The following is a 24,201-nucleotide window of genomic DNA, read 5'->3' on the forward strand; positions in this document are numbered from 1 at the left end:
ACTTTAATGACCATCAAACATGAACAGCGATATTATGAAAGGTGGATTGTAGATGGTTGTTAGATGCTTAGTAACATTGTTCGATCAAGGCTAGTCAAGCCATGATTAATCAGGTGAAGAGAAACTAAGGAAAATGGTATTAATAATTAGGTAGCAAGTGATGGTTGATAATAGATATTATACCAATTAATATCTTAAATCACATACGTTATTAAGTGGTATGGTTGATGAAAGTAGAGGCCAGTGATTACCATAAAGAGACATCATCTAATTGTTAATCATGAAAGGGAGCAATAATATGAAGAGATGATTACATACGAAAGACTATGATTAAAGAAACAAGTCATAATTGAAGAGGCATGATTAAACAAATGTAATGGAAGGATGCATCTCATCCTTGTATCATTTCACTGGCAAATGCAAGTATATAGAGGTAGTTGATTTACCCTCTCAAATGATAATTGAAGACATTTTATTTTATATATTCCTTATGGGATTTGCTCATATCAAACATCAGCTGTATAGGCTATTCTCAGGTTGCAAGTATAAATTGCCCAATCAGAGACAGCACCATTTGCAGGCTTATATAATATCAGAAACAACATCATATATCTTTATTGCATGGGTAAAAGGTAATATTCAGACAAATAAATTATAAACGTTGGAGGTGATAACCTTATTGATCGCTGTACATTGCTAAAGAATATATCAGACACAACAACTCTAACATTGTATTGAGTTTCTAACTAAGAGATCACAGAGATTATACATTATCATTTATTTGAGATATCCCAAGGATTGCCTGTGCACACAGCATTCATAATTACATAATAATATTATTGTATCAGATACAGAAAAAGACTCCATTCATTTTTACTGCATTACAGTGAGAATCATAGTCAGACATTATTTATAGTACAAGTTTATAAATAAATCAGACTGCAGACATTTTTTTCAGTTTTTACATGGGGGCGTCCCAATCAGACTGCAGACTTATCTTCCATTACTTGTGTATATACTCATATCTATCTGATATAGTAAGTAGGAGATATTGAGAAGAAAAAAATTGAAGACAAATCAGATTTCGTAATAATCTTCCATTGCTTAATAAACATCTAATTGACATAGTAAGTGAAGGATAGCGGCATAATATTTTCAGTGTTCTGGAATAGAGAAAAAGGGTACACTATAGGGCCTCACACCTTCCATCCTTTTCCTCCCTGACTGCTGGCTTTGAAAGTTGATTCTAAGTTTCTAATGGCTCTTGTAGATCCTAAAGGTTATTCTGATACTGATTTTCACAATCCATGTCTCGAAATCTACCTTATTGGTCTCCCTCATGTCATTAATAAACAAGAGAGAAGAAAAGAAGTGAACAATGTAAAAATAGGATGACTCATATCATTGAACAGAAAGAGCAAATGGCACAAGCTATCAACTTTCTTCTTTCATCTAAGAATGTAAAGGGAGTCTCTAAGATCATGCAAAAGCAAGTTGAATTGGCTATATATCTCAAGTACTGGGTCAGAAAAGGAGGAATCTCTCCTAATTGACAATGAGGGGTGAGATTTGACAGCAAACAATGCATGAGAACAACCTCACCACTGCTGAAGTGTGGTCCCATGAGGAAAGTTACACCTCTCTTCAAGCTTAGAGATTTTCTTACACTGCAAATTAAAGTTTTTAGCTTTTATTAACGTTTTTGTTTTATCTTTGGAATTTTGAGACTTCATTGTAATCTGTCAATCCAAAATATTCCTTGTTGGCATCTAGTATATCTGATAACTATAATCCATGTAAAGCTTAACTTATTGGTGAATGTCTCTCATGCTGGTCGTATCATCCAACTGTCATGTTAATGATAAATATCAGAAATCTTGATTTTACACAAAGTTTAGGCTTAGAAAAATGTATGTTGCCACAGCTCAAACCATCCCTGTTCTGATGTCTACTAACTGAATGCCTAGTTTGATCCTTATATGTATTTCTCTATGCAAATATCTTTTCTTCTAATATGATTGTTTATTTTTCAAAGAAAATGAATATCCTTTTAAAATTTTTTTGATACATCAAAATAAAACAAATATCTTACTGGGTTTCCGTTTTAAATATAAATTGTAAATAGTAATTCATCATGTTTGATTTCGTTGACCATATCTTTTTTGATGAGTTTGTGATTCAACGTTTATATAGAAGAATTCTCAGGTTAGATCATTTTTTACTAGGATATACATTCCAGTCATGCTTTGAAGGATCCTTCCAAGCATTATTTCTCTGTCTTATTTCCAACTATATGTTCCAGAAGATGTATGGCTTGGTAGACATTTCCAGTTTTCACTATGAAACTAACTCATGGTTCAATGTGTATGCATTGTATTCTGTTGTTTTTGGCACTATTTCCAAAAGTCCCAATATTTTGTTTTTCTAGTTCAGTCTTCACATAATTTTTCTTTTTTTGTAATAACATTTAAAACATAAATGATAAATGAATAGCTTGGTTGATTTATTTGCAGGTTACAGGTTAGGGAATCCCATTCTGTATGATTCAATGATGGCTATTGCAGGCCATAAGATGACTGGTCGGCAGCGTTGGACACCAACGCAGATCCAACTTCAAATTCTTGAGAATATATTTGATCAAGGAAATGGAACTCCAAGCAAACAGAAGATAAAAGAGATCACTGCTGAGCTTTCAGAGCATGGTCAGATCTCAGAAACTAATGTCTATAATTGGTTCCAAAATAGGAGAGCTCGTACAAAAAGGAAACAACAATTGGGTCCACCGAACAATGGTGAATCTGAAGTGGAAACGGACCTTGATTCTCCAAAGGAAAAAAAGGCCAAGACAGGTCAAAACTCTCTCCAGGAAAGTCAAGCTGACAGGTTACCTGATATGAGATTGAATTGTTCTGAAGGAATACCCGATCATCATCAATTTGATTCTCAACAACATGCATCTGCAGTAGCTTTGCGTTCATACCTTGACTCAAAGTCTGTACTGAATTTTAGCAGAATCCCGTCATTTGATCGTGAATTAACTGCTGCAAGTATGCTCAATCTGCTGCATCCTTTTATGCCAGATTCTATCATCCCTGACAATCAATTTTAGGTGTTCTATAAACCCAGTAAAAATATTTGAGTGCATAGATCATTTTGACTTTAGGTTGTATGTTTGGAACCATAACACGATTTCTGAAAACAGATTTGCATTTTATGATGAAAAACACTCCTTTATCCCAATATTTTTTAATTTTTGATCCATGAGTATTTATTTTAACTCGCCGTCTTATAGACTTACAAATTTGAGCATGCAGGAAATGGACAGTTAGTAAGAGTGGATGAGCCAGTGGATGATCTAAGCTATATTCATTCTGGGGAAGGCTACCCTTTGATGAGGTGAGTTGTTTTCCATGCCATTCACTTTCTCAATAAGTCAGTCATTGTATTTTGAGGAATGCTCTCCATGATTCTTTCTGAATTTTATTAGACATATAAGTATAGGCCAATTTCCTCCAATTCCCCTCTAGTAATGATCTCAAGGATCATTGCACCGAATGCAAGGGCACAAGAAACTGAAGTAGATTTAAAAGCAGTTATATGGATTTTTGTGAAACAAAATACCCAAAATTATAGTTCTGCATTCTGGAGTGGCAAAAGTCTCTCCAGGTCATTGTGTTGTTATGTGAAATGTTCCTTTTAATCAGAATAGAAAAACATAGGCATAACAACTAAGTTGCTGATTCGGCTTCTGGTTCAAGTTCAGGTTTGAAAACCTGGTTCGCTGGTACGATTTTTTTTTTTGAAATAAGATTAGATTGTCACATTATATCATACAAACAACAAAAACACTAAACTTATAATCATAGCATCATATACCTCAAGTTCAACATCAAAATATGAAAATTATAATATCAAGTTCAAGTATCATTGTTTCAAATTGCAACAGTTGGAACTTCATACTAAGTTTCAATCATCTAATCATAATGGACTCTTCTTCTTCAATGGCATTAGTTGATTCAAAACAGTGCCAAAACCAATGGGATTAGTTGCACCAACAACACTTTTTTTTGTCCAATTCCTCCAATTCAGCAACTACAAGCTGAGAAGTGGAAGCATCGAAGTCTGTATGCTTTGCATTCATATCCTACATCTTCAACCCCACTTCTTTATATTCATTCTGCTTGTGTGAAATGTGATGCAAGTTGGAATGCACATATACTAAGCTCTCCACCTTTTTTTGATTTCAACCTATTGTGCTTTACTGAGTGGATGAAAGAATATGTGCTCCAATTTTTTCTGATGCAGATGAACTAACAACCTCTGAAGACAAGAAAAAGTAAAATTTTAAAATAAAATTATTACAGTTATAAAATTACTAGCAACCTATGAAGAAAAAGTAAATTAAAATTATAAATTACTCATGCTATAACTTTGGTTGCAAGGGGAAACAATTAGAATCGTTTTCCATGGAGGTACCACCAACTATGAGCATCCTTCCTGAATTGATGACAAAGAGTATCATTATTTAAGCCTCTTGCATTCACAAACTCTGTGAACTTATCTATAATCAAATCTCGCATATCATCATCACGAAAGAGTCTTAGGAGTGCTGCCTTGTACCCGTCAAACACTTCTAGATCTCTATATGGTGGAAGCCTTTTGAGCATATCAAGACATTAGTTGCTACACTATTTTTGGTATCAATGTATAGACAAAATGTAGAGAAGTGGTTGTCTAGTTCCATTGTCCTACAACAATCGTATGCAATTGTTTTAAGGTCTCCTCAAGGTCTTGCTCTTTGTCATTTATGAATTTCTTCATCTTCTCATGCATTGAGTCGATGACATCATACACCTCTCCAATGAAAAGTCTATCCATGTTAGTGCATAAAAGAAAGCTCATAGTGGGCTTGGTGAAGCGAAGGAGATATTCTACATGTTCCCACCACGAGTAATCCAATATTCGTTGCTTAATGTTTTCGTTGTCCTCTTAGTTCTGCTTTGCCTACATAGAGACCAATTATTGTTGATCACCATATTGCAAAGTGCCACTTTCACAAGTTGTCTCAAGATGATTAAGTTTGATGCAAAATGAGTCTCAAAAGCCTGTACTAGAAATTAAAGCAAAAAAGATCAATTAAATATGAACAAAATATAAAAAAGAATACACATTACATTATCAAATCATGAAAATCAGAAAATTTAAAATACTGATTTTGATGTTTTTAAAAATTAAATTACTAAGTTCAAGTTCACTTACCTTCAACAGCTCCAAATTTGAGAATAATCTGAAAATCCCGTAAGGCATTTGGTGGTTTGTGATGGACATTTGGATGTCCTCAGCCTTTGCATACACCTCTTTGATCTGCCTAACTTTATTCCCAATCTTTTGTAGCATAAGATTATGTGGCTTGCCTTATAAGATTGTGCGGATAGTACAAGGTGTCCAAAAGATATCTTGATATCACTCTTCAACCAACAAATCAACACCTCTACAATTTTGTGTTCATTATGAATCGAACAATGTTTCTAGGTCTTGTGACATTTTCACACCACCGCCCCACTACAAATGGTGGCCCCCTCTTTTTGTTCATACTTGTTAGGTTTTGGTAGTAAATGTGGCAATTCAAAGATCAAAAGAGTTGAGGAGTGGTTTGTTTACCGTACGGGTAAATTAAATCAACGCATATAGACAATGGAACAGAATAGAAAAATTGTATTCGCATATGCCAGACATTACATTATGCTTGATAAGATTAATGATAGAAGATGATTAATGATAGTAGAAGATCGAAGATGCTTGACAATGATCCCAGACGGGATATAAATACTATCTGCCGAACCTTCCCGAAGGAGTCCGTCGGCCACAAACATTATGTCCGCTACAAACTATTTACTCGTCGGCTACCGAATACAAAACACCGATGACAATCCTTCCGTCGGCTACAGAAACACCGACGGGACCATCCAGTCGGCTGACACCATCCCCCCCAAAAAGAAAAGTCGTCTCCTGACGACTAAAAAAATATCTGAGACAAATTAACAAACAAAATAAATTAACAGAGTGACTACAACAAAAATCCTGCTTCTGTCACATCACTTCCACATTCATCCCGTGCTTGTAGCCTCTGCTAACACAACACTGCCTCCTTGATGAAGCTGACCTTGATAGCCACCTATGCTACTTTCTCTGTTTTCAATTCCTCGGTACCCTGAGCCAAGTGTCGTTGTACTGCCTCCAACTGGATGATTAGCTCTTCCCGAGCTCTCTATGCATCCACCAAGACAGCCTCCCGGCCAACACCTACTCCCAGTGCCTCTGGTACATAGAAAGTCCATGCCTGCAGCAACTTCAACTCTTCTCAATTGGTCAGACTCCCACGACTGATATCCGCAATGACTGGGGGTCCAAGGGGCAACGCCCTCGGTGGGGTTGAGGGGCAGCGCCCCTCGCCGCCAAGACCAAATTAGCACTCCGGAACTCACACAAAATTGCACGGAACACACCATTTCTGTCATTTTTTACCGATTCTACACTCTTTCTGGCAACCATTGATGCTTCCCCTTTCCTTTGGCATCATCTGCTACTCATTCCGAACAACTTGAATTTGTCGTCGTGTTTTTTTTTTTCGGAAAGAAAACCCTTCACACCCATCTTCTACATAGACTCGAATACTCTCTCCTCCGCAAATGAGAAACAAAACTCCAACAATCTTTCGCTGAAACATCTCCTTCGGCAATGAGAAACACAAAATTCTGAGAATCACAGTGGATGTATTCTAATACTGCTCCTTAGATGGCGCCCAAAACAACAAAAATAGAGGAAAGCTTCCTCGGCAGGAACAACCCGAATGTCACAGCCGGATTCCAAAATCCTTCCTTCGGAAGCCCATGGCTAAGCACATAAGCCGCGGTGAAGAGAATAACGGGCCAAGCTCATCCGAGGGTGTTGCCAAATCTTTTCGTTCGCCGGAGACTGGTTTACATCTGTGGGAGGCTGTTGCATCTAATAAACAAAAGAATCGCCGCGTGAATATAGCAAGAAGAGAACCCCGCAGACAACTTGCTATAGACAGGTGCCTGCGGAGCACCTCTCGCGGACAGGTGCTTGCGGAGCACCTCCCGTGGATAGGTGCCCGCGGAGATGCCCGCGGAGCACCTCCCACGGACAGGTGCTCACAGAGAGCCTCCCGCGGACAGGTGCCTGCAGACAGATGCCTGCGGAGCACCTCTCGCAGATAGGTGCCCTCAGAGTACCTCCCGTAGAATTTATTTATTTTTATTTTTATTTTTGTTCCAATTTTTCTTTTTTTTTTTCAAAAATAAAAATACAGAAAAATACAGAGGTACCTCAATTTTGCCTCCAGGCATTGCCATTCTGCAACGACGACGGCAAAGGAGCCCTCAGAGCATTCGACGACGACTTCTTCAGCGACGACGACAGCGTCGGATCATTCTACAACGATTTCTTCGACGGCGACAGCGACGGTGATGAAATCTTCCGAGCACGGTATGTTTTCAATTTGGACCCGTTGACTGCCTGAGGGATCTCTTCCCCGTCTAAGGTTGACAATTTAATTGCTCCATTGTCGCCGACTTTTCGGATCTGGTATGGTCCGACCCATCTGACTTTGAACTTCCCCGGCTTGATTTCATTTCGCCCGTCATACTTGAGTACCAGCTGCCTCGACTGAAACCTGTTGAGTTTGTCATGCCACGCCTTATGTCTGTTCTGTGTCACCTCTGTCGTCCATTGTGCCTGCGGTCGTTGTGCATCTAGCTTATTTCCTTGCTGTTGGTACCCTTCAAGTAATTTTATGGTACGATGCGTTCTTTTCTTCCTATGCGGTCTGTTCACCGTGTACCGGACGGTGGAACTTTTCTTTTTTTTGGGTTTGTATTGCATGTCCTTTCCTTCTTCAGCCGTAACCTCCTTTACGTCATTTGCTTCTCTGTATTCTTTCAGATACTCATTTTCCTCTTTTTTCTCACCTTCGTCGACCCTTAGCATATTACAACTCGAAAACAATTCGTAGTCTTCTATCTGCCAATGGTAAAGGCCATTCATCGAGTCTAGGTCGTCATCATTTGATCCTCCTAGTGTCAATACTTGTTCGTCGTTCGGTTCCATTCTCCTCTTTCCTTCATTGTCATTTCTTTCGTCGTCACTGTCGCCTTCACCTTCTGAGTTTGACGATGCTGCCCCTCACCTACCATTTGTGTGTGCAAGTCAATTATGAATCTTTTGCCTCCGGGCTCCATTGATAGGGTATTTCGTTTCCAATCATGTTTAACTTTTGCTTGCACCAACCAAGTCCGTTTGAGAATAGCATCATATTCTTTTCTTTTCAATGGAATGACCACAAAATCCAATAAAAATTGGTTACCGGTTGCGCCTTTAAGGTTCTCAATGGTTTGATCCCATGCTAGTCTATCGTGAGCAATTGGAATGTAGGTGGCCACAGCGACGACTTTCCCAACTTCTTCCAAGTATCCTCTGGCAACACATTCATGCCGGACCCTCCGTCAACAATTGTGTCTGCCAGAACATTTCTCAAAATCCCCATCTCGACAACCGCCGGATGCCTTCCCGTCGTGAGCGCCAGAAGCATTGGGTCTGTTGCCGTCATTGGACTATTGTCCCTTCCTGCGTCCTCCGTTGCTTTCGAAAATGGTGTATGATTCAGAATGGCCATCCGTAACTGGGGCATTGTGAGAAGGAGGTCACTTATCTTGAACGGTATCTTCGTTTGTAAGATTTGTCGTACAATATTTTGTTCTGTGAAGTTCCTTGCTAAGGTGCCGGTGATGTCCTTCAACTGAGATGTCCCCGCCGACGATGCCTTTGCAATTTTCGCCTGCGCTTCTCTCAATTTTCTCTTTTCCTCCGCTTGCCTCCGTGTAATTGCCAGAACCTCCTCTACATCCGTGCCGATAGTGATCAAGTTTACTCCAAACTTTGGGCACTTGGCATCTTCATGGTCGTTGGGTCTGCACCATCTGCATAATAATTTTGGTGTGTTTGTCATTGTACAATCTCGCGCAAAATGACCCCACAAATTACATGCTCGGCATTGAACAATCGACTGTTCGTTTGCATCATACTGGGTTCGACTTCGGCTCCCATTATTATTGTTATTGTTCGCATTGTTGTTATTTTGCCCTCTATTATTATTCCTGTACTCTCCGGATGTGGCACCTGCACTATTCGTATTTTCGCTATTGCCCGATGGGGAAGCCTCTTATGTAAGAAGCACCTGTGGAGATCCTCTCGTCTTCATGTTAAATGGGCACTCCTTTGTCGAATGGCCCATGATTTGACAAATGTCGCAGAATTGATTCTTTGGACACGATCCTTTAGTATGATCGTTGGTCTTACACTCCGTGCACCACAACTCATTGCCTTTTGGCTCCTTTTGCATGTTTTTAAACTCCATCATGCGGATCATGTCCTTCTATAGGGCACGAACCTTCTTATTGTTGCCTTCATTGTCGCTGCTATCACCTCTGGCAGGCTCATCGTCATCTGAATCAGATGAGCTAGTCTTCGTCTTTTTCTTTGTCTTCAACTCACTTTCGAGGTCCAATGCTCTGTTATAAGCTTCCGTATATGACGACGGTGGCACGATTTTCATTTTCCTTCGCAACTTCGAGCGTAGGCCTTCCACGAACCATCTTTTCTGAAGTTCGTCCGCCGGCTTACTTTCCATTTTGTTTATCAAGTCTTTTAATTTCCTGGCGTAAACGCGGACGATTTCGTTCTTTCCCTGCTTAGTATTGAAGATCTCTGCTACAATTTCATTATCATCTCGGTACAGTTTAAATTCTGCCAAAAACTCCTTTTTAATGTTATCCCAACTGTTTAGCTTTTGTGGATCTGTATCAGTGAACCAATCAATTGCTACACCTCATAGGGTGGTTGAAAATTGCCTCATCCAGTCGTCTTCATCAGTTATCCCATTTGCCCTCCAGATCGTTTCACATGTTTTGCAATGTCGAATGGGATCGACTGTACCATCGCCATTGAACTTCGGCGGTTTCTCTTTCAGTCCCGCCATCACAATTGGTTTTTGTAAACAAGCATTGCTCGGTCCTGCAATACTAGCGCTGTTCAATCCCACACCGGCGGTCTGCACTCCCACACCGGCGGACTGGTCTCCCACATCGGCGGTCTACACTCCCACACCGGCGGACTATACTCCCACACCGGTGGACTGCACTCCCACATCGGTGGACTGTTCTCCCACACCGACGGACTGCACTCCCACACCGGCGATCTACACTCCCTCACTGGCAGATTGGTCTCCCACACCGGTAGACTGCACTCCCACACTGGTAGACTGCACTCCCACACTGTCGGACTATTTTTCCACACCGTTAGACTACACTTCAACACCGGCGATCTCAACAGCTGCGAACCTTGGTGAAGAAAAATGATCTTCTGAAGTTGTCTCCCGCGGAAGTGTATCCTGAATGAAGAGTTCACTCCACACTCTTGCTCCGTCGGCACTCCGAGCCGTGCGAGTCGATGCTCTTCCGTCTGGATTCTCTCCCCTCGGCGAACACAAATTCAAAAACGCCTCTCGTGCTTCTTCCACCAATTCCACCCGCAACCGAGTCTCCTCCAACAATTCTTCGGCGCTCCGGTTTCCGTCGGCAATCTTCTGAAATCTTCGTCGGCTTTTGGCTTGCTGTGCCAGAATTAAATTCTCTTGCGCAGTACGGATTCCATCTTTTCCCTTGACCTTATTCCGATCCTTGTTAAGCTGATTTGGCATTAATCTTCATTCCTCCCACCTTCCAAGTTCATAAGGCAACGGCGCCAAATGTTTACTGTACGGGTAAATTAAATCAACGCATACAGACAATGGAACAGAATTGCAAAATTATATTCGCATATGCCAGACATTACATTATGCTTGATAAGATTAATGATAGAAGATGATTAATGATAGTAGAAGATCGAAGATGCTTTACAATGATCCCAGACGGGATATAAATACTATCCGCCGAACCTTCCCGAAGGGGTCCATCGGCCACAAACATTATGTCTGCTACAAACTGTTTACTCGTCGGCTACAGAATACAAAACACCGACGACAATCCTTTCGTCAGCTATAGAAACACCGACGGGACCATCCAGTCGGCTGACATGGTTGAATAATCAAGTTGTTGGATTGCAAGAAAAATTGGAATGTTCAAATTAAGGTTCCATTGGATCAAGTTGCAGTTGGTTGGGATAAAAAATTCTAAGTGCATTAATAATTTTGGCTGGTCAAATAGTTGAAAATATGTTATAAAGACACATTTTATGCATTAGGGCTTTAAGACCCTTATAAATAAATGATTTTCCATACTGAAAATGTGAAAAATCCTAATAAAAATCAGAATTTCTTAATAAAAATGCATAGAATCTAGATGAAAATAGAATTTCCCCATTTGAAGAGATATTTTTGTTGAAGAAACCAAGTGTTGGAACAAAGTGAAGAGTCTAGATGAAGGTCGATATTCCCCTTGCAATTAGAGAATTTTAAGACAATTACTTTGTCTAGACAGGTATGGATTTTCCCCTTTGTCTCAATGAAGATAATTTCCCCCCTCTCAACATTTAGAAATGTTTTGAGCTTAAAATTCAGGAAATCCAAATGGAGTATGAAACTCTCCTTTGTCCAAATGAACATAAAAATCTCCTAAATTCAGATGGAGATTGATTTTCCCCTTGAACAAAACTTATAAGATTCACTAGCGGAATGAAGTCGATGGCAAGACTACATCTAATAGAGTCCAATGTTATTCACTTTTCCATGCATCCTTAAATAGAAGTAGTTTAAAACCATAAATTTACATTCATTGCATTGCATTCTGTAAGTTGGAAATTGGTCTACATTTTCATTGGACATTGTGAGGCCATATCAAAGTCCAATTGACAAAGTCCTAGTGAATTAGCGAAAGTCCCTTTATGATACCAACATATCACATTATTATTATTATGTATCCATTATTAAGAAGGCACCTTGGAGATACCTTTATGATCTTTCATTGCAATCTTTATCATAAGTGGTGTCTTTATTCAATAGAGGATTCAATACTCGGTGTTTCATCTTGAAGCATCGAGTGTTCCTATTGTGTATGTTGTAAGGATATAAAACTCACATCAATAAGTCCTACTGACTCAATGGCAGAGACGAGAATATTAGAAACAAATTGCCCATCTTTTACTTGCCCCTCACAATCCATAGATTTCAAGAGCATTGCTCCTTTATGGGACACCACTATGACATTAATCAAGGGACGATTTCTTGTATCTTTCCACCCATCCAAAACAATCAATACCTTTCTCAATCCATGAGTTTCTAATGAGATTCAATGCATCCTCTACCCCCTCGACCTCTCTTTCCAACAAGTTATTGCAAATCTTCTCATAATCGGGGCCCTTATACCCTCTTGGAGCTTCATTAACACTTTTCAACTTATTCTAATTTGGGAAGCGAACCACACTAAAAGGCAACCCATTTGCACATAAGCATCTTTCTATATACTTGTCTCAATCCATGAATTCCTAATGAGATTCAATGCATCCTCAACTCCTTCACCTCTCTTTCCAACAAGTTATTGCGTATCTTCTCATAATCGGGGCCCTTATACCCTCTTGGAGCTTCATTAACACTTCTAAACTTCACAATATGATGTTGAAATAAGACTCACAACCTCCTATATATACCTAATTATTCTTAGGTTGAAAAGACACAACCCTACATAACACCTAGGCTGATCTACCTACCTAAATAATAATATAATAATGATAACATGACTTAATTAAGGATTAAGTTAGCCACAAGTTGACTATTGATAACCCTATATACACCAATATTAAGGGCATAGCATGCCCCCTCTCTTGAAATAAGCATTGTCCTCAATGCTAACCAAGTGTGGGTTCTTTTGAATGAACTCCTCATCCTCCCATGTGGCCTTTTCAACTAGTAAGTTCTTCCATTGGATGAGATACTGAGTCAGGGTTCTGTTCTTCAGCTTCTTCATGCGTGTTTGAAGAATGCACTCTGGTTCCAAAATTATTCTTCCTTCTTCATCAAGTTCTAGTAGTACTGTTTGAGTAGGAATATTCTACCCAATTACCTTCTTCAAACAAGAAACATCAAAAACTGGATGTATCTTTGTTATTGGTGGCAACTCAAGCTTGTAGGCAACACTACCAATCTTTTGCATGATTTGGTATGGTCCATAATATCTTGGAGACAACTTATTATTCATTTTTTGTTGCTTCATTGAGATTTTTTTATAAGGCTACAATCTCAAGAAGACCCAGTCCCTAACTTCAAAATTTCTTTCACGAAGATGTTGGTCCACTTGTCGTTTCATTCGATTTTGTGCCATAGCTAAATTCTCCTTGAGTCCTGAAAGTACTTGTTGTTGATGAAGCAAGTGGTCCTCTACTACCTGAACTCTTGGTGACACCTTTAACGATGATGTGATGGAAGGAGGATGATATCTATAAAGTGCCAAAAATGGAGACATTTTTGATGAGCTATGAAAGAAGTATTGTACCACCATTCTTTAAGAGGTAGCCAATCTACACATTGAGATTGTTTTTCTGAAGTGAAACAGCATAGATATCCTTCCAAACATTTATTAACAACCTTAGTTTTCCCATCTGATTGAGGATGGTATGAAAAACTATGAGCCAATTGAGTACCCAAACATGAGAATAAATCTTTCCAAAAATGACTTGTAAAGATAGGATCACGATTACTAACAATAACCTTAGGTCTACCATGTAGCTTTTGCATATTCTCCAAGAAAACTTTTTCCACTATACTTGCTGTAAAAGGATGTGATAATGCAACGAAATGTGCATATTTAGTGAGGCGATCAACTACTACCATGATGACATTATGACCTTTAGATTTGGGAAGCCCTATGATGAAGTCCATGGATACCTCTTCCCGAAATTGGCTAGGAATAGATAAAGGCTGCAAGAGATCTGGTGTCTTAATTGTTTACCCCTTTTTTCTTTGACAAGCCAAACATTCAACCACAAATTTTTGAACATCATATTTTAGCCCTTTCCAAAAAAAATCTTGCTTGACCTGATGATGTCTTCAAAAATCTTGAATGACCACCAATTGGGGACTCATGTAGTTCTTTGAGAATCTTGTGTTTAAGAGTGGAATTCTTGTAGAGATACAAGTGCTCTTTATACCAAAGAATATCCCCCTTTAAACAAAACTTATCTGAACTAGTAGGGTCACTTTTTATTTGCTGGATGAGATTACTTGTTGCAACATTATTTTGCCACTCTTCTTTGGCTTCTACTACCCAATTTTCTTGTAATATTGAAAGAGCACACAATAAGGCTTCATTTTTTTCATCCTTTTTGGAAAGTGCATTGGCCACAATATTTTCGTTCCCTTTTTTGTATACAATTTCAAAGTCATATCCCAACATCTTAGTGACTCATTTTTGTTGCTCTTCTGACGATAGTGTTTGTTCCAAAAAATATTTTAGGCTATCACGATCTGTCTTAACCTTGAAGTGTCGACCCATTAAATAAGGCCTCCATTTTTAAACTACATGAAGGATTGCTAGTATTTCCTTCTCGTAAATAGGTTTGAGTCGTTTTTACCTTTTAATTGATGACTCTCAAAAGCAATTGGTCGACCTTCTTGCATGAGAACTACTCCTATCCCATTTCCAGAAGCATCACATTCCACAATGAATTCCTTGGTGAAGTCTGGAGTGGAAAGCACTGGAGTTGTACTCATAGCCTTCTTCAATTGCTCAAATGATACATTAGCAGATTCATTCCAATGAAAAGAATCCTTCTTCAATAGCGTTGTAAGGGGTACTGCTCTACGACCATAATTCTTCACAAATATTCTATAGTATCCTATCAATCCCAAGAAACCCCTCAGCTTAATAGTTTTTGGAATAGGCCATTCCATGATAGCCTTAATTTTGTTAGGGTCCACCTTTACTCCATGTGAAACTATCTGTCCCAAATTCTCCACCTCCTTAAGACCAAAAGCACACTTGGATGGCTTAGCATAGAGTTGATGATCTTCGAGTAATTGTAATGCTTGATTTGCATGCTGCAAATGTTCTTCCCAAGTCTTGCTATAAATTAATACATCATCAAAAAACACTAACACAAACTTTCTCAAGAACTTCTTGGAATTCTTCAAACTTTGGAATGTAGATGGTGCATTGGTAAGAGCGAATGGCATCACCAAAAATTCATAATGACCCTCATGAGTTCGAAATGCTGTCTTACAAATATCTTCCTCAATCCGAATTTGGTGATAACCTGATCTAAGATCTAACTTGGTAAAATACATAGCTCCATTTAATTCATCTAGAAGATCATCGATGACTGGAATAGGAAACTTATCTTTAATGGTGTACTTGTTGAGCACTCTATAATCTGGACACATGCACCAGGTTTCATCCTTCTTACGCACCATCACAACAAGTGAGGAGTAAGCACTTTGGCTATGCCTGATAATTCTTGCCTCTAGCATTTTCTCAATAATTTTTTCTATCTCACTTTTTTGTATGTGTGGGTACCTATAAGGCTTGATTTTTGGTGGCTGGCTCCTTGGAACTAGTTGTATGGCATGGTCATGATCCCTCTTAGGAGGAAATCCTTTAGGCATATCTCTAAGAATCATTGAGTGACGATCAATTATTGCTTGTAAATATGGATGAGTAAGAGCATTAGATTGAGAGACTTCTAATGAACATAGCTGGGCCACAAATCCATCCTCACCTTTCTTAAGAAACTTTTGCATTTGATGAGAGCTTACCATCTGTGGGGATTTTGTCTTCAATCCCCTTAGCTCCACTACCTTTCCTTTTGATTGGAATCACATGAATAGTTCTTGGAAGTTCATCTCAATTGTTCCCAATGTAGTAAGCCATTGTACTCCCAAAACAATATTTGATGCACCCATGGATATCGCATACATTGGGGTATCAAGTTGATAATCTCCCATGGATGATTTGATGCTATCACACTTCCCTGAACAACTAACTGTTCCCCCATCTGCAATCAAAACTTGAAACTCTAGGGCTGGATATATAAAAAAATTTAGAAGAGTTGCAAACTTTTTGTTGATGAAATTATGAGTACTGCCTGAGTCGATCAACACTGTTACTTTTTGCTTCTTTGAGAAACCCACTACCTTGAGAGTTTGTGGTGCACTGAAACTTGAAAGTGCACGACAAGAAATGATTGGTTGAGAATCATGCGATTCCTCACTTGACTCCCTATCCTTCTCCGATATGGGCTCATCCTCTTCTTCCTCACTTGGACCTTCAATATAGAATAATTTCTTTTCACTACATTTATGTCCTCGACTATATTTGCTATCACAATTGAAACACAACCCTTTTGCTCTTTTCTCTTCAATTTGTTGTGGAGTTAACCTAGTAGGTTGAGGAAGAGAAGTTGTTGAATATCCTTTTTCTCTTTTCACATTAGCCCCTTGCTTTCTAAGAATCAAGAAATTCTCCTCTACACTGTGCGCCAATATAAAAGACTCATTTACCGAGCTGGGACAAAACATGCGTACCTCATGTTGAATGTGATCCTTGAGACCACCCAAGAATAAATCATTGAAGTTCTCCTTTGTAATTGTATCCACTTTTAATGATAGATTTTGGAATTTTTAAAATATAATCCTTAACTAATCCTGTTTGTTGAAGCTTAGCAAGTTGGCTAAAGAAGTTTTTTGTCACACCATTGCTATATTGTGCTTGGAGTTCTTCTGTAAAAATTGACCATGATACAGTGAGACCCTTTTTCCTCCTATGAGTACAAAGCCAATGATACCAAATAAATTGATTTGGTTCTAGATATAAGGAAGCCATCGTGACCTTTTGTCCATATGAGATTTGATGTACTTGAAAAAAATTCTCCATTTGATTTATCCATGTTAGAGGATCCTTGCCATCAAATTTGTGCATATCCACCTTTGGAAAAAATTCCTAGATCCTATAGGATTAATAAAATTTGTGTCATTATTAGTCGACTTGAAGGTTTTGCTTGAGAGCTCCTTCGTTGTTTCATTCATATAGGTGCTTAACATGCTTCGTATATCTGATATATCTCCTCGTAGGTCACACATATCCCTCTTAACCTCTTCCTTGGACTTACTAAGTTCCTCATTTGGATTACTATCCTTTGTTGCTTACCAATCTTGATCGGAGGATTTCCCCATTGTGGTAGCCTTCTTTTTGCCTCTTGTTGAAGGCCCTGTCATGATGGAAACCAATATTTTTGAAATAAATCACACAAATGAAATGTAAATTCTCTTATTTATTTGCTTATTTATTTTTTACTGTAACTCACTAGGGCCAAGATACCCTACTCGGAAAAAATTAGCAAATTTGCTGCCTTGAGAGAGAATTTTCCTAATTTTACAATATCTTGCTTTTTTTTTTCCAATTTCTCCAAGCTCTAAATTTAGGCTCCTCTACTATGTATTAAAAAACCCAATACAAGTTATACTCTAATTCGATAGGATATGAGAGATATGAAGATCTCAATAAATTGTGTAGAAATAGTAATTCTGCAATAATTTTCTCAAATTTGCTCCAATTCCTCTAAATTTTGACTATAGCTTCTTTAATATGGTCTTCAAAAACCCTTTAAAAATCTTTGAAAAATTTGCTAAAATCTGAAAGTTATGCTCTTTCAAAAATCACCCCAATGTTGAGAAAAAATCTTGTCTCTGTGGTGCCAATATCATGCTGTAATGCCACTTGTAATGAAATAACTTGCATGATAGAGGAAATAATATGAAATATTATATGAATACTTGATAATAATTGAGAGTAATAGGCCACTTCAAGGGGGCAACCTCCAAATATCTTCAATGAGAACACACTTCACAATATGATGTTGAAATAAGACTCACAACCTCTTATATATACCTAATTATGCTTAGGTTGAATAGACACAACCCTACATAACACCTAGGCCGACCTACCTACCTAAATAATAATATAATAATGATAACATGACTTAATTAAGGATTAAGATAGCCACAAGTTGACTATTCATAACCTTATAAACACCAATATTAAGGGCGTAGCAGCCTCTTACAGGGATTGGAGCCTTTTCCTGCATAGTGAGGAGTGCTCATTGTTTCTTTTTTGACCCATAGGTAGAGGACTTGGTTTCGCGCTGGTGTGGGTTGGCTCTAGTTTCTTATTGTTCTTTATGGAATGGGTTTACTTCCATCAGTAGTTGATTGGGTTAGTTAATGCAAGTTTGTAGGGGGGCACTTGCAGGGTCAACATGTCCATGCTGGTTTTGCAGAGGATGGATATCTGAGTTCCAGTACGATTCTTTTTGGGAGTTTTTGTCCCTATTGCATAGGTAGGCTTCATCCTCAGAGAAGGTTGGTAGAGTGTGTAGGGAGTTTTAATCTAGCAGATGGTATCGGATATCCGTTTTCCCTCGATATGGATGGATGTGAGTTTTTTCTCTACTGGGATCCAGGTGGAGATAGGATTGGCATGATAGATTGGATGAGTCACCATTGTTGGTATGGTGACATTATATTCAAGATAGCTTTGTGGATAGTGTTATCATCACAAGAGTTTGTAGGTGATGCTAGGGACATTATACATATCCACCCTTGGGATCCAGGTGGATCATTGTGTTTCTTTGATTTCCGTGATTGCTTGAGGACAAGCAATCTTGGGGAGGGAGGACTGTAATGTCCCCATTTTGGCAAGACCATGATACTGGATGGATTTAGCCTATTATTGGGTCCTCGTAGGCTAATATTGGTGTTGAGAGGACCTTGTTGTGGACTTATTAGGCTCAACCAATGGCAGTGGTGAGTTTTGGCTCCGTTTTGAGGGACTTACTATTTATAGTAAGTCAACAGATGGTTTCAATGAGCTTAAATGAGTTAAAGGAGTTGAGTGATGCTCTTCGTTTTTATTTTGGGCTTCTGGGTTGGGCTCTAAGAATCTTGGAGGGAGTGTCTATTTTTAGTAAGTCATCCTATTAAGTTCATTCATCATCTTTCTTTATCAAGATCGCTCATGTGCTATCAGATTTCGAGTCTGATGCTTCTACAGTAATTTTCACAAGAGGGGTGAATTATTATTTAATTAAATACACAAAGGTTACTATTTTTGCTGGTGTTGTATGTTGAGAAGCTTCAAGTCTTGGGCACAAAAAACAATGACCTTGTGTGTTTGAATATCATTATATTGTTGAAAAGGCCACTTTTGGAGCTAAAGGGAGTTAATAAATAGTATAATTCAAATATGTGCCTAACTATAAAGCAAAGGGCTTTTAAGTGAAAGGTGTATTGAAGAAGCTATTGGGCGACTAATGTGTTGTTGAAGAGTTTGGCTTTGTAAAAGTTATAAAATGCCTTCACGAAACAAATTGATCTATTCCATTATTGCATCTTTGTTTGATAATTTTGATCTACAAGGGTTTCAATGCGAGTTTAGAGGAAATCAGGTTTTCTTCTTGGAATTTGTTTGCACTTTGAGCAGGGTTTGTATACGAGTGTGTTGTGTATCATCTACTGAGGATTGGATGATGTTATTGTAAATCATTCAATCATTCCATCTACTGCAATTTCATTAAGGAGAAGAATAAGTTTGGACGCTATCATTGCAAGGGTTTATACAATTGCAACTAATAGTGTTTATGTGTGCTATGATTACTTGATTAAAGTAGTGTTTGGGCTTTATTTACATGTGCGATCATTGCACATTGGGCAACATTATCAACCTGTGAGCTGTGTTTGGTCTCTAGTAATGTTACAATTGACTATTGGCAGCATTTCTTCTTAGGGTCGCGAATCGTAGGGATTGGCATGGCATTTTACTATACCAGATTTGGCATTAAATCTCCATTCACCTCTGCTGCAACTTGTTTTTCCAATGCCAATATCCAAGTCAGGTCCTTTAATAAATTGAGTTATTTGCATTGTAATTAATTTTCAAGTTTGATAATTGCAATTGAGATCATTGTGCTGGTGTTTCATATTAGTTTCAATTTGTGTTATTTTATGAGCATTTGTATAAATTCAAAAAACCACAAAAACAATTCTTCACCATAAATTCAGAGTGAGCCAGCAAGGCTCATTACATCTGAATATCATATGGTTTTATGAAACAAACAATAAAATTACATTTAAAGATAAAAATTAAAAATAAAAATCTTATCAATACAAAGCTTGACTAGATACAATCTTCTTTTGATTTACATTAGAAAAGTACATACATATTATGATAATAGATAGTTTCATTATCTCTGTTTAGTATCTAATGGTCATCTATTGTAATTTTTTGTAAATATTAGAATGTTTTAGATTAATGCAAAAACAGGTTTTCAGGGGATCCGAAACCCCCTACAAAAGCGAAAGATAAACAGTAAGCATCACTAGGGTTTACAAGGACCTAAAACCTGAAGTTCACTACAAAACATCAGAAAACCAGGTTCTACAGGGACCTAAAACCACAAAAGTAAACAAACAGAAGAAAACCCAAGTTTTACAAGGACTTGGAAACTATAGTTAAAACAAAGAAAGCTGGAAACAACAAAAAAACTTAACCAACAAACCAGCACGGATCAAAAACCAGCACGGATATGAACTCGACCAGCAACTAAAGAAGCTCTTTGATGACCTTCGCTAACTCCTAGCCTGCCTCCGCAGTGCTCTGGATAATGTCTTCCATTGTAGTCCCAGGAGCCTCAACAACTTTCTTCTTCATACTCTGCCTTGTAAATATTAGAATGTTTCTAATATTTAGTTTTCTTTTTCTAGAATAGAATGTATCTATTCTTTAGTTAGCTGTAGATAAGTTAGTTTTTCTCTTAGCTAGAATAGAATGTTTCTATTATTTATGATTGTTTCTTAAGGAAACATCGTTCAATCTCTTGTATAAATTGATCTCTTCATCACTGTTAATAACAAGAAAGTAGTTACCAATTACTTCGTAATATTGTATCAGAGCCAATAATCTAATTTTTTTTAAAAATAATTATAATTTCTTGGTTGAAATTATCTGCCTTTTATTTTCGAAATTATTTGCATACATATTTGCTTCCAACTCTCTCTATAATCCAACTAGGGTTTCCGTTCTGAGAGATCTGAATCTGCCAACTGCTGGTTCGTCTATTTTATTTGCACATTTCTGCCATTTATTGTGGTTTTTTTGCGTCAGGGTTGTTTTTGTTCAAAACCCTAATTTTTTGTACTGGATCAATTTATTTTTTTACAAATTCATGGTGGGTTTTTTGAGATCTCAACTGGGTTGTCATCTGTTTTTTTTAGGTGCCACGATTGTCAAGCCAACCGATCCAGATTTCGACAACATATTCTTTTTTTTGGGTTTTTTGAGCTCTCTTCTAGGTCATCCTTCAATTTTTTTGGGTCTTAACGTATTTTTGCCTTGAAAAAGTGCCTTCACAGATACTCACATTTTCATTGGAAAATGTGCTATGGCATATCTAACTAATATTTTCTCACGGAAAATGCGAAGTTCAACGGTTCCAATTATGGCACGTGGAAACATTGGATGCTAACCATCTTCGAATATTGTGACAATGATAAGGTGGTTTTGGTTCACGATAGTCTTCTCAATAGAGGTCCTCTGCTCCAGCTTCAGAAAGCTCCGGGAAAAAGAACATTCAATGCAACCATTGCCACAAGTTTGGGCACATGAAGGTTGAATGTCGGAAGCACTTAGCTGCCCTATCTAAGCAATTTGGTTCTCAACCCACAGCGAACGGAGCGGAGCACCTTGAGCAGACAAAATCTGCCTTTTATGCTTTTTGACAGCTTCGTGCTTTGGATAGATTAACCATTAAGGGAGGATATTACGATAATAGATAGTTTGTATTATCTCTGTTTAGTATCTAATGGTTATCTATTGTAATCTTCTGTAAATATTAGGATGTTTCTAATATTTAGTTTTCTGTTTCTAGAATAGAATGTTTTTGTTCTTTAGTTAGCTGTAGATAAGTAAATTTTCTATTACCTAGAATAGAATGCTTCCACTCTTTACAATTGTTTCTTAAGGAAACATCGTTTAGTCTCTTGTATAAATTGATCTCTTGATCACTGTTAGTAACAAACAAGTATTTACCAATTACTTCGTAATAATACATACAATCATTTCTATCGAATAGTTCTAGATTATAAGCCTAGCTACAACAACCATTACAATTTTTGTGCCTAAGGAACTTAATTAATAGATTTCAAAGGGCAACTTTTAGGGATCTAAGAAAATAAAAATAAAATATTTTGAAAAGTATCAATTTAAAGTGACTTGATCCCTATTGGCTAAAAAATTGGAAGGAACACCACTTTTAAATAAATAAATTCTTAAAAATGATAAATTAAATAAAAATAACTTTAAATAGGCTTATATCTATCACCCAGAAATAGCCATTATTTGAGATCGCAGTTGTTTAATGTGGCTGGTGCTAAAAATAGCATATTGCACATGAATAACTTTTTTGGAACTCTAAAGAAAACTTTGACTTGAAATTGATGAATACTTTAGAGCCTCTCAAATACGGAAAGCCTTCTAGAGCTTCTAGTGAATTCCAAAATCCTCACTTCCATCTATAAATTGAAATATCACTGCCTAGGGTTTGACGCTAAGTTGTTAGAGGAAGAATAAAATCATAATGACTGTTCAAAACCATAAAACGATTTCATCAAATTAGTTGTTCAAGGATGAGCTCATAAAACACTGGATATCTAACAGATTTTAGGTACTTGATCAGCCAAATGCATCCTAGATGCTGTCATTGAAATGAAAACCAATGTTTTATTTATTGAAAATTGATCGGGTTAGCATGCAGATACCACTTATGTTCTTATCATTTCTTTCTCCTGTTGGGAGGAGTTTTTGTGTGGAAAATCCACTCTCAAAGTGTAGTAGAAGAGAACTAGGGTGACAAAGTCATCATGAAAGTGCACTTCCTTTATGACTGTCTTATATACTCTTGTTGGGTGCAGATTTCAGATGACCAAACCCTGCCATATGTATGCCTCACTTTGACTTTATCAGTGATCTTATTGTGGTGTGTGCTCAAGCATTTATTGCCATGTCTTATGCCTTGATGGAGAATTGGAGTGGCAAAGCACTTGACACTTCTAAGAATTGTTCTCATTTATATTAGGTACACTTTACTAATGTTATAGCCCTGTTCTGGGAAGATTTTTTCTGGTTTGTTCCCCAAAAAGTTTGTGCCTCCTTTCTGATTTTAGCTTGCTTTTATCTCTTGAGTATGCTGGCATGGATTGCTTGGATTATTGTCAATTTCTAGACATAAGTCCGAGCTGTAAAACAATCGAAAGAATGAGCCACTCTCATTAATTTGGTTCTTTTAACCTAGATGCAGATTCATGAGACCTCTGACATATTTTGAACAATTTGAATGGAATGAAAGTCATTTCCTGCCATCTTTTAACTATCACGTCAGAAGTCTAAGAGGGCTTTGCCACTGAAAAGGTGCACTCCATTTAAGCTTGATACATCCCATTCATTGCTTTGGCAGAATTCAGTAATGCGGCAGATAATTTCCTCCTTGATCACACTTTTATAATGTCTTTGACATGTTGGATAATTATTTTCTCCTCTTGCCATGAAAAAGTGTCTTGTCTTGACATTTTTCCTTGAGGGCTAGTTACAGATCTCACTTGTGTTTGCTATATCTCCCTTTGGCATGGATTATTTCTGTTCTCTTCATTAATGATGACTGAAATATCTTTATACTCTGTCCTTGTTCATTGTTCTTGCATGCTGATGATAGGAGTCCATGTTTTCTGGAAATAGTGTAGCCTTGGATTACCTTACAAGAGTTGTTAGACAAAATACTAGACTAGAAATAGACAAGATTTTGCTAACAGATTGGAAAGACCATGAGTTTGAATGGATTAGCAAATTGTTGGTGCATAGTGCATAAAATTTCTAGCATTGCCTCCATTTTGAGATGGTTGGAGTTCATTTGGTGCTCTAGATGGTAACAATGCTCTTTCTAGTGTTCTGATTGTGGGTTTGTTTTCCTTAGTCCTTGGAGAACACTACTATTATAGTAAGTTCTTGTTTTAAGACCTATCTTTTGATTTTTTGTGGGATTTGCTCTCCTTAATCCTTGGAGAATTCTGCTATTTATAGTTAAGTGCTTTTT

General features: G+C 37.7%; 1 protein-coding gene across 2 annotated transcripts in view; it reads left to right on the forward strand.

Moving 5' to 3' along the window:
* Positions 1–24,201, forward strand: part of LOC149542772 (WUSCHEL-related homeobox 8-like) — a 69,798-nt gene that overhangs the window by 12,030 nt on the left and 33,567 nt on the right. The window contains exons 2-3 of one of the 2 annotated variants that reach the window (XR_016355510.1): positions 2,514–3,109; positions 3,315–3,396. Coding sequence is in view for 1 of the 2 variants with exons in the window: in XM_089797661.1 (XP_089653787.1) it covers positions 2,514–3,047; positions 3,315–3,396 (616 nt within the window). In the remaining variant the exon portion in view is untranslated. The remainder of the gene's footprint in view (positions 1–2,513; positions 3,110–3,314; positions 3,397–24,201) is intronic. The other variant, XM_089797661.1, reaches the window with a different exon arrangement.

This window comes from Cupressus sempervirens, chromosome 8 (assembly GCF_028749045.1).
Source record: "Cupressus sempervirens isolate cs-2001-9-10 chromosome 8, ASM2874904v1, whole genome shotgun sequence".
NCBI lineage: Eukaryota > Viridiplantae > Streptophyta > Pinopsida > Cupressales > Cupressaceae > Cupressus > Cupressus sempervirens.